Here is a 12,233-nt window from a genome sequence, read left to right as displayed (position 1 = left end):
AATCCTAAGATGGAGGTACTAAAAACAGGTGTTTCCAGCACCGGCGACAGAAAAATGATGAATAGAATATGGGAATGGTTCCTGATACCCGCCTCCCAGCGGCGGGAATGGGTACTAACCACCTGGCCGACCACTGCGTGTGCTGGAAGTTTTTGAAATTCTGTCGGACTTCAGAAAATACAGCTATATATATACGTATATCTGACAGGTAAGTTTCATGAACACATCAGTTTTTAATTGCTAATAGCAAATTCTATCATGAGAAATACCCTTAAAATAACGATTCAGTACATTATCACTAACAAAACATGATACTTAGTAAATGTGAGGTGCACATGTCAAACACAGAATTGAAAAGTGGCAGAAATTGAACCATCCCTAAAGTTTATGAACTCACACCAACATCCAACTTACTGATAATTGCACTAGCTCTTTTGTCTTTGTAAGGCTCTCACTGAGAAAAAAATAAACTATATTCAAATCCACAAAATTTTCTATTCAGCACTCACCTTACTTTGTATATAAAATGATCCGCCTTGTTTTCGATCATTTACAGAAAATAAATAGTCAAAATTCTTTTGTATCTTTTCTGGATGAAGTTCTTCCACATTAATTATCTGTTTGGCTTCTTCTAGACTCATACCCAATTTCTGATTAGTTGCTGAATGTTTAGCTCCTGCAGCTCCTCCTCCAGCTCTCTGTGCAGCAGCCTGACTAGCTGTTGATATAAGTTTCATTAAGTAGAAAAAATAGCACTGCAATCCAAAGTCTCACATTACATTATTTAACCATACAGTCAAACCTCGGTGTTTGTACGCCTCTCTTTTCGTACGTTTTGGTTTTCGTAGACTTTTTCCATTAAATTTTGTCTCAGTTATCGTACGTTTCTTCAGTTTTCATACACTCAGAAATGTTCCATCCAAGGCCAGGGGTGTGACCGGGCCCCATATCGAGCGCCCACACAGTGTCTCGTATTCTCTCGTGATCCATTCTGGCTTGTTTCTCACTGAACAAGCATCACTGTACTTGCAGTCTGCATCAGAGCATGTGTTTGTTTTGTTTTGTTCTATTTTGCTGTTAAAATTCATTGCAACAAAGTCATCATGGGGCCAAAGAAAGTTGCAAGTGACAGCCCTTTGGTAAAAAAGACCAGAAATATGATAGAAGTAAAAAAGTACTTGTAATGAAGTATGAAAGTGGTGCACGTGTAGCTGATCTACACATGTCAACAATCAGCTCTATCCTAGCAAAGAAACATGAAATCAAGGCAGTTGATGTTGCGAAAAGGGTCACATCATTATTGAAACAGAGATCGCAACTAGTGGAATATGTTGAAAAGCTGTTGGTGTGGATCAATGAAAAACAATTAGTGAGGGAATAGTGTGTCTGAAGCAATAATTTGTGAGAAAGCTAGGATGTTACATGCTGATTTTAGTAAGAAAATGTCAACAACAAGTGCTGCTCTTAGTGATTTCAAGGCCAGCAGAGGCTGGGTTTGAAAAATTTAAAAAGCATACAGGCATACATAGCGTCGTACGGCATGGGGAGGCTGCAAGTTCCAATAAACACGGTGCCGAAGAATTTGTTGAATTCAAAGAGTATCTTGAGGCTGAAGGATTCCTCCCCAACAGGTCTTCAATTGTGATGAGACAGAGGCCTGTTTTGGAAAAAAAAATGCCAAAGCGGACCTACATCATGCAGGAGGAAAGTTCATTGCCAGGGCACAAGCCTATGAAGGATAGCCTAACACTCTTAGTCTGTGGGGAACGCCAATGGGGACTTTAAAGTGAAGCCCCTACCTGTGTATCACTGTGAAACCCCAAGTGTTAAAGAAAAACAATGTGATCAAGAATAAACTGCCTGTGATGTGGAAGACTAATAGAAAGGCATGGGTCACAAGGCAAACCTTTGTTGAGTGGATCAATGAAATGTTTGGCCAAAGTGTGAAAAAATACCTGCAAAAATCAATTGGCCTCAAGTGCATCCTGGTAATGGACAATGCTCCTGCACATCCTACTGGCCTGGAAGACCAGTTACTGGATGAATTTAAATTCACTATGGTCAAGTTCTTGCCCCTTAATACCATTCCTCTCATTCAGCCCATGGACCAACAGATCATTTCAAACTCCAAAAAAATCTACACCACGGCACTGTTTCAAAGGTGCTTTGAAAGTGGGTTTGCATATTAATGAATAAATCCAATCAATTATTAATATCAGACACAGTACGTAGTATACCCATATTTATTAAAAAAAATGAAAAATGAAAGATCCCACTGGGAAAATGATCAACGGCCAGTCAGCAAGAGCTCACAAAAACATGTCTTCATCGGAAGACGGCTGAAAGAAAAGTGAAGTGTTAACAGGCAGGCCTACCTGCCTGCCACAAGGTAGTTACTGCCTAACCACCTTGTTCAACAATTTAACGGCCATAATTCCAACTGTGCCGAAAGTAATTCCCTCATGTAAAGGACCGAGGGTTTGTTTTTTGTGTAGGAACAAATAATTATATAAAGCAAATTATTGAGTAACTTGTGCCATTATCAGTCAAATAATCACGATCCCAGTAACATTCAATTACTATGTAGTGTGTGTATTTTTGGGCTTTATCGAATATGCTTTTGTTGAAAATATGTTAGTGAACATATGGTCATATTTGTCCCACTAGTTTATTATTAATGATGTTAATTATCTCACATTCATTTAACAGTATGTACTATATTAATATTATATAAAAAATAAACTATATGTAATGAAAAAATAACTAGTATAATGAAAAAACAGGAAAAAAACAAGGCAAAAATGCTTTCATTACAGTAGTAATGTTCAAAAAATTTCAAAAACCAAAACACATCTGGCCCTAGGGATTTCGGATCAAGGATTGTGTACCTGTAGTTTTATCAAAAATAGTGCATTTTATGATGAAACTGATAAAAAAAACACAGGAATTTCTGGATATTTCTCACTGAAAAATACTTTGAATAGGCGAATTTCCCGTGAATAATGGGTAGATATGGTCTAAAAAGAAAAAAAAAACCACGAATCCGGAGAACACGAATATGGGGGCCCCACTGTATGTGCTACATTAGTTAAACTGTGTCCGTGAACATAGGAAAATAACATAATTAAAATGAAATTTTCATTATTAAAATGAAGTTTTATTGTATACTTACCGAACAATTATACAGCCGTGATTTCCACGAGCGGCAGGATACTAAATTCAAATTTAGCGCGTAGGCGTCGCCAACACTGGTGGTGATGACGTCATCTCCCTCCACTCGCGGGAGAACCAGGTACAACTGCCCAGGTGAATCCAATTCTTTCTGCCCGTCCATCCACCTAAGGGGAGGAGGGTGGGTATAATCATAATTGTTCGGTAAGTATACAATAAAACTTCATTTTAATAATGAAAATTTCATTTTTATTGTAGTGTCTTACCGAACAATTATACAGCTGATTACACATTTATGGGAAGGTGGGATTCAGTGGACCACTAGTATTTCTAAATGGTTACATTTATTACAATACCATAAACACTCAGGTGTCTGTTGTACCTTACCTTGTAAGAGAGCTACAGCAGACTGTTACTGCCTCTGGTCGGTGCTCTTCTTACTATTGTAGAGGAATTGGAATTTGACCAAAGTTAGCCTCTACAGGAGTGGAATCCTTCCGTAGTTCAAGCGAGTCAAGGCTGACTGACGGAGGATAGTAACAACAAAGATTGCCCTTGCCCTGGGCTAAGACCAGAAATTCAATCATACAAAACATTTGTCAACAACACCACATTTAAAAACATATATACCCAACCATTGTAAAATCTGACCTAACAGACTGGTGAGTATCCCAGGTACTCAGTACCCCCAGCTTCCCTTGAACTCGACAACCTATTCAAGGTGAAAAGTTAGCATAGAGGTGCGACCCCTGTGCCGTTTCTCCCAACACCATGCCAGAAACCGCCACCGGACCTAACGTTTTACAATTCTCGAAAACCGTTTCTATCTCCTTGAGATAATGACTCGCAAAAACCGAATTCGATCTCCAGAACGTGCTCTGAAGAATCGAAGCTAAAGATAAATTCTTTCTGAATGCTAAAGAAGTTGCCACTGCTCTAACATCGTGAGCTTTAACTCTCAGAACGGAAGATTGTCGTTCTCGGACTGCGAGTGAGCTTCCCTGATAAGCTCTCTAATAAAGAACGATATAGCGTTCTTAGAAAGAGGACGAGAGGGATTTTGAACCGAGGTCCAGAGCTTAGAAGATTGTCCTCTAATACCCTTAGTGGCAAACAGATACTGCTTAATAGCCCTGACTGGACATAAGAGCCTTTTCTCCTCCTCATGTCCAACCAAATCGGATAAGTTCCTTACCACAAAACTCCTCGGCCAAGGATTAGAAGGATTCTCATTTTTGGCTAGAAAGGTCAAAGATACTGAAAATATAGCATTGCCTTGAGAGAAACCGACTCTTTTGTCTATAGCGTGCAATTCGCTAACAACGCTTAGCAGAAGCTAGTGCAATAAGAAAAAAGTGCCTTCTTAGTCAAGTTCCTGAGTGAAGCCGACTTCAAAGGCTCAAACGGTGGCCCCATGAGGAACTTAAGCACCACATCTAAGTTCCAAGCCACTGTATCCTGCGGGAGCTTAGTGGTTTCGAAAGACCTAATGAGGTCCGACAGATCTGAATTGGAGGAAATATCCAAACCTCGATGTCGAAAAACTGAAGAGAGCATGGCTCTATATCCTCTGATCGTCGAAGGAGCCAGTTTCTTAGAGTTCCTAAGAAATAGAAGAAAATCTGCTATTTCTGTTAAAGAGGTCGCAGAAGTAGAGACTTTAGCATTTCTACACCACTCTCTGAGATTCTCCACTTCCCTTGATAGAGTTTGTTAGAAGACTCTCTCCTACAACGAGCGATAGCTCTGCATCTCTTCTTGAAAACCCTTTCGCTCTGACAAGATTCGGACAGTCGAATCCTGTCAGAGCTAGAGCGGGACAAGTTTTGGTGGAACCTCTTGAAGTGAGGTTGTTTGAGAAGCCACTTCTCTGGAGGAAGAAGTCTGGGGAAGTCTACTCACAACTGGAGAAGGTCCGGGAACCACTCTTTCCTGGGCCAAAAGGGAGCGATTAACGTTAGTGTTACATTGGCTTGTGCGACATGAACTTGTTCAGCACCTCTCTATTAGACGAACGGAGGGAATGCATAAGCTTCCAGACCCGACCAATCCAACAGCATTGCGTCCACCGACCAAGCTAGAGGATCTGGAACTGGAGAACAAAAGAGAGGAGGACGGTTGTTCCTTGATGTCGCGAACAGGTCTATGGACGGTCGTCCCCAAAGGCGCCAAAGTTTCTGACAAATCTTGTTGTCCAAAGTCCACTCCAGAGGTAACACTTGCTGTTGACGACTAACTCGTCGCCAAGACGTTCATCTTTCCCGGAACAAATCTCGGGGACTAGCTGAACCTTCGCTTCGTTTGACCACAGGAGGAGATCCTTGGCTACTTCGTATAGAGAGAAAGACTGATCTGTGTTTCCGCACGTACGAGAGAGCCGTGGAGTTGTCGGAATGCACTGCCACTACCCGACCTTCTACTAAGCTCCGAAACTGTCTGAGCCCCAGGAAATGCTAAAAGTTCCTTTACATTTATGTGGAACTTCTTCTCCTTCTCCGACCAAGCTCCTGAAGTCCGTTGATTTCCCCAGCAGGGCTCCCCAACCTGTGTCCGATGCGTCGGGTAAAAGAACTGTAGGTTCGGGAGGATGGGTCGTAAATCTAACCCTTCTTCCAACCTTGCTCGAGAGAGCCACCACCTTAGATCCTCTTTTATTGATCTGTGACAGGAAAGGTATCGAGTCTGGTTGTGTCTTCCCCTGCACCAAGAGGCTCTCAGGAAAAACTGCAGAGGTCTCATGTGCAGTCTTCCCAACGTCACAAATTTCTCCACTGACGTCATTGCCCAGGAGCCTCATCCACTGATTGCAGAAACTTACCTTTTTGTCCAAGAACTCCTGAACTGTCTCCAGACGCCTTGAACCCTCTTCGGGGACAGAAAAGCCCGAAAAACTTGAGCATTCAGAATCATCCCCAAATAAAGGATGCTCTGAGATGGAACCAACTGGGACTTCTGTTTGTTGACCAGAATTCCTAACTTTCTGGCAAGATCCAGAGTTGTTCCAAGGTCCTTCATGCACCGACTCTCTGATTCCGACCGGAGAAGCCAATCGTCCAGATAGAGGGAGATTCTTACTCCTAATATGTGCAGCCAGCTTCCTATCGGGGATAGAACCCTGGTGAAAACTTGAGGAGCGGTCGCTAGTCTGAAGCAAAGCGCCCGAAACTGAAACACCTTGCCTTCGAACATGAACCTCAGGTACTTCCGAGATTCGCGATGTATCGGAATGTGAAAATAAGCGTCTTGCATGTCCAGAGAGATCATCCAATCCCCCTGTCTGATGGACTCCAGAAACCGACCGAGTGGTCTCCATTGAAATTTGTTTTCTGGACATGCAAGTTCAGGGCGCTCACATCCAAAACCGGCCTCCAGCCCCCTGATGACTTGGGAACTACAAAAAGGCGATTGTAAAAGCCTGGAGGAAAATCCCCCTCTATCTGTTCTATCGCTTCTTTGAGAACAAGCGCTTCCACTTCTGCGGCTAGCGCCAGAAATTTGTCTGAGCCCGGAGAGTATGCCTGGAATGGAATTGGCAGCAGGTGAGCAGAGGGAGGTGAGTGAAACGAGAGGAATACGATAGCCGAACTTGAGTACTTGCACTACCCAGGCTTCTGCTCCTCTGTTTTCCCATTCCTCCCAAAACAGAGCCAGCCTGGCTCCCACTGGTGCATAAAGAACCGAGCTTTCATTTGGAAGGTTTGTTAACCTTGGCCGAGGCCTTAGACTGAGGTCGCAAATTCGACTTCGGCCGAAAGAAGCGCTTGGGTTTTCTCCCTCGAAAAGGCGCTTGGGCCAGAGGAGAAACCGAAGGAACAGTCTCCAAAGGAGCTTTAGGTCTCTTAGTAGACTGTGCCAGTAAATCCGAAGTAGATTTCTTATCTAGTGCAGACGAAATTGACAACACTACATCGTCTGGAAAGAGGTTATCTTTCACAAAAGGAGCAAACAAGAGAGCAGACTTCTGTTGGGAAGTAACCCTTTTAGAAGCAAAAGAGCACCAAAGTTGCCTTTTCTTAAGGATACCAAAGGCGATGAGCGAAGCTAACTCATCACACCCATCCCTAATGGATTTGTCCGCACAGGACAGAACACCAATCCAATCCTCCGCTAACTCCTGAGAAAGAGAAGGACAGTCTTCGATCTTGGCCGCTAAAGCGCCAATAGTCCAATCAAGGAAGCTAAAGACTTCCAAAAGTTTAAATTGATTCTTTACAATGTGGTCCAACTCAGGCGCTGTAAAGAAAACTTTCGCTGCGGCGAAAGCAGATCTTCTAGAGGAGTCGATTAAACTGGAGAAGTCTCCCTGGGAGGAGGCAGAAACTCCCAGAGAAGGAGCTTCCCCAGTTACATAAAACCTATACCTCTTACGAAGCAACTTAGAGGGAGGGTAAGCAAAAAGAGCCTTCCCTAAGTCTCTTTTCCTAGACATCCATTTCTCCGTCTCTTTCAACGAATGTCTAACCGCTTTAGATAGAACAAGTTTTGGGAGGAGAGGGTCTGAAGTTTTCCTCCTCATCAAAAAAGTCGAAGTTGGCGAGCGCGGAGCCGCTTTCTCAAAATAATCTGGATAAGACACCAGAAGAAATCTAAGGAGACGTGAATAACACGAGAGGTGATGTGAATCCTCCTCCTCTACTTCTTCTTCATTCTCCGATACCGCCGAAGAAGTAGACGGAACTACAACCGGATCTGAAGGTTTCGAACCACCCTTGGACTCATTCATCCAGTTGGTTAACATCTCTAACTGCTGCGCAAAGGCGCCAGAGACGAATCAAAAACAGTTAACGTAGGCTTGGAAGAGCCTAAATGTTCAGCAGGAGGCGGAAAAAACTACTTGCGCCTCGACTCGAACCGCCGAAATTCGAGGCGAAACAGACGAGAAAGCGCCTAAAGAAACACCCTTAGAACTGCTAGCAACAGCGCTAAAACCACAATCTCTACTAGTAGATGGAGCCGAAAAAGGCACAGATTGAGGCGACGAACGAGCCGCTAACGGCCGAGGCGCAACCCTACTCTCAGGCTCCTTATACCGCTTGACTGGAGGGGGTGAAGAATCAGCGCCTGAACGCCTCTTTAAGGGACGCGAAACGGGCGAATCTCGCAAGAGCGCCGCGCGACCGGAGACGAAATCGCTTGAATCATTCGAAAGGCGTCTGACCGCAACACCTTTCCAACACTTAACCGAGCCCTGTTGAGGCGCAACAGGCTCAACAAGAGAGGCGCCTGTCGTGGGCAAATCCCGATCGACTCCCTTGGACTTCCGGTATGTCTTCTCCCGGTGCGGGGGAGCTGGACAGTGACCTTTGTCTAGGAGACGTGTCAGGACAGAAAGACGCACCCTCAACTACACTCTTACCTGAAGCCCGCTTTCTCCAAAACGTCTTAACTGAATTACCAAGTTGCAAAACCGTATTCGCTAGTACCGAAAATTTCTGATCTAACCTCGATTCCAGGACTGGCAATGGTGTCGGAAGAACTACACGGGAAGCCGGAGAAGTGGGATTAGGAGAGGAATAGGAGGTGTTAAAGGAGACATAACAATTGAGGAGAAACAGAAGGAACAGATACATCGCAAGACGAAGCAGAGCTAAGTCTACTTTCCCTAAGCGCTGCTTTTCTAATTCTGTCTTTAGTTGTTTAATTTCTCCGAGTATGAACTAAAAAACTTCCATTGAGAATCAGTCCAACCAATACACTCGTTACATGTTCGATCTGCTGAACAAACCTGTCCCCTACACTTAACACATTTAGTGTGAGAATCATACTCTAACTTGGATAATCTAGTTTTACATCCTGAGATGCAAAACCTAACTCCCGACAGACTAGAATCCGACATGGCAACGCCTAAATAATAAGCAAAATAACAACAACGCCAAAAAAGAGTACTTCACCAATTCCGAAGATCAAATCCACAAGAAAAAAGCGAAGCAAAGTCATCCAACCGCACCGACCACCGATGTTCACCGGACGCCGGCAGGAAAAGAATTGGATTCACCTGGGCAGTTGTACCTGGTTCTCCCGCGGTGGATGGGAGATGACGTCATCACCACCAGTGTTGGCGACGCCTACGCGCTAAATTTGAATTTAGTATCCTGCCGCTCGTGGAAATCACGGCTGTATAATTGTTCGGTAAGACACTACAATAAAAACTAGAAGTATAAATGACACAAACAGTATCCAATACATGAGCAGAACAGATTCAGGAAGGAACAGCAAGAAGGTACAGAAATATGAAATTTTCATTATTAAAATGAAGTTTTATTGTATACTTACCGAACAATTATAGAGCCGTGATTTCCACGAGCGGCAGGATACTAAATTCAAATTTAGCGCGTCGGCGTCGCCAACACTGGTGGTGATGACGTCATCTCCCTCCACTCGCGGGAGAACCAGGTACAACTGCCCAGGTGAATCCAATTCTTTCTGCCCGGTCCGTCCACCTAAGGGGAGGAGGGTGGGTATAATCATAATTGTTCGGTAAGTATACAATAAAACTTCATTTTAATAATGAAAATTTCATTTTTATTGTAGTGTCTTACCGAACAATTATAGAGCTGATTACACATTTATGGGAAGGTGGGATTCAGTGGACCACTAGTATTTTTAAATGGTTACATTTATTGCAATACCAGTAAACACTCAAGGTGTCTGTTGTACCTTACCTTGTAAGAGAGCTACAGCAGACTGTTACTGCCTCTGGTCGGTGCTCTTCTTACTATTGTAGAGGAATTGGAATTTGCCCAAAGTTAGCCTCTACAGGAGTGGAATCCTTCCGTAGTTCAAGCGAGTCAAGGCTGACTGACGGAGGATAGTAAACAACAAAGATTGCCCTGACCCTGGGCTGGGCTAAGACCAGAAATTCAATCATACAAAACATTTGTCACAACACCAGATTTAAAAACATATATACCCAACCATTGTAAAATCTGACCTAACAGACTGGTGAGTATCCAGGTACTCAGTACCCCCAGCTTCCCTTGAACTCGACAACCTATTCAAGGTGAAAAGTTAGCATAGAGGTGACGACCCCTGTGCCGTTTCTCCAACACCATGCCAGAAACCGCCACCGGACCTAAACGTTTACAATTCTCGAAACCGTTTCTTATCTCTTTGAGATAATGACTCGCAAAAAACCGAATTCGATCTCCAGAACGTCCTCTGAAGAATCGAAGCTAAAGATAAATTCTTCTGAATGCTAAAGAAGTTGCCACTGCTCTAACCTCGTGAGCTTTAACTCTCAGAACGGAAAGATTGTCGTTCTCGGACTGCGAGTGAGCTTCCCTGATAAGCTCTCTAATAAAGAACGATATAGCATTCTTAGAAAGAGGACGAGAGGGATTTTGAACCGAGGTCCAGAGCTTAGAAGATTGTCCTCTGATACCCTTAGTGGCAAACAGATACTGCTTAATAGCCCTGACTGGACATAAGAGCCTTTCTCCTCCTCATGTCCAACCAAATCAGATAAGTTCCTTACCACAAAACTCCTCGGCCAAGGATTAGAAGGATTCTCATTTTTGGCTAGAAAGGGTCAAAGATACCGAAAATACAGCATTGCCTTGAGAGAAACCGACTCTTTTGTCTATAGCGTGCAATTCGCTGACACGCTTAGCAGAAGCTAGTGCAATAAGAAAGAGTGCCTTCTTAGTCAAGTTCCTGAGTGAAGCCGACTTCAAAGGCTCAAACGGTGGCCCCATGAGGAACTTAAGCACCACATCTAAGTTCCAAGCCACTGTATCTTGCGGGAGCTTAGTGGTTTCGAAGACCTAATGAGGTCCGACAGATCTGAATTGGAGGAAATCCATCAAACCTCGATGTCGAAAAACCGAAGAGAGCATGGCTCTATATCCTCTGATCGTCGAAGGAGCCCAGTTTCTTAGAGTTCCTAAGAAATAGAAGAAAATCTGCTATTTCTGTTAAAGAGGTCGCAGAAGTAGAGACTTTAGCACTTCTACACCACTCTCTGAAGATTCTCCACTTCCCTTGATAGAGTTTTTGTTAGAAGACTCTCTCCTACAACGAGCGATAGCTTCTGCAGCTCTTCTTGAAAATCCTTTCGCTCATACAAGATTCCGGACAGTCTGAACCCTGTCAGAGCTAGAGCGACAAGTTTTGGTGGAACCTCTTGAAGTGAGGTTGTTTTGAGAAGCCACTTCTCTGGGAGGAAGAAGTCGGGAAGTCTACTAACAACTGGAGAAGGTCCGGGAACCACTCTTTCCTGGGCCAAAAGGGAGCGATTAACGTTAGCGTTACATTGCTGTGCGACATGAACTTGTTCAGCACCTTCTCTTATTAGACGAACGGAGGGAATTCATATACGCTTCCAGACCCGACCAATCCAACAGCATTGCGTCCACCGACCAAGCTAGAGGATCTGGGACTGGAGAACAAAAGAGAGGAAGACGGTTGTTCCTCGATGTCGCGAACAGGTCTATTGACGGTCGTCCCAAAGGCCGCCAAAGTTTTCTGACAAATCTTGTTGTCCAAAGTCCACTCCAGAGGTAACACTTGCTGTTGACGACTTAACTCGTCCGCCAGGACGTTCATTCTTTCCCGGAACAAATCTCGGGACTAGCTGAACCTTCGCTCGTTTGACCACAGGAGGAGATCCTTGGCTACTTCGTACAGAGAGAAAGACTGAGTCCCCCCGTTTCCGCAGTACGAGAGAGCCGTGGAGTTGTCGGAATGCACTGCCACTACTCGGCCTTCTACTAAGCTCCGAAACTGTCTGAGCCCTAAGAAAAATTGCTAACAGTTCCTTTACATTTATGTGGAACTCTTCTCCTTCTCCGACCAAGCTCCTGAAGTCCGTTGATTTCCCAGTAGGGCTCCCCAACCTGTGTCCGATGCGTCGGAAAAGAACTGTAGGTTCGGGAGGATGGGTCGTAAATCTAACCCTTCTTCAACCTTGCTCGAGAGAGGCCACCACCTTAGGTCCTCTTTTTATTTGATCTGTGACAGGAAAGGTAATCGAGTCTGGTTGTGTCTTCCTGCACCAAGAGGCTCTCAGGAAAAACTGCAGAGGTCTCATGTGCAGTCTTCCCAACGTACAAATTTCTCCACTG

General features: G+C 44.1%; 1 protein-coding gene across 1 annotated transcript in view; it reads right to left on the bottom strand.

Moving 5' to 3' along the window:
• Positions 1-3,495, bottom strand: part of LOC135215647 (mitochondrial coenzyme A diphosphatase NUDT8-like) — a 36,893-nt gene extending 33,398 nt beyond the window's left edge. Inside the window, exon 1 of the mRNA XM_064250568.1 lies at positions 510-3,495. Within this exon, the coding sequence (XP_064106638.1) occupies positions 510-737 (228 nt within the window). The 5' untranslated portion in view covers positions 738-3,495. The remainder of the gene's footprint in view (positions 1-509) is intronic.
• Positions 3,496-12,233: the final 8,738 nt, after the last annotated feature.

Source organism: Macrobrachium nipponense, chromosome 5, assembly GCF_015104395.2.
Source record: "Macrobrachium nipponense isolate FS-2020 chromosome 5, ASM1510439v2, whole genome shotgun sequence".
Classification (NCBI taxonomy): Eukaryota; Metazoa; Arthropoda; class Malacostraca; order Decapoda; family Palaemonidae; genus Macrobrachium; species Macrobrachium nipponense.
The sequence above is the reverse complement of the archived record's forward strand: the minus strand, read 5'-3'. Positions and strand labels throughout refer to the sequence as shown.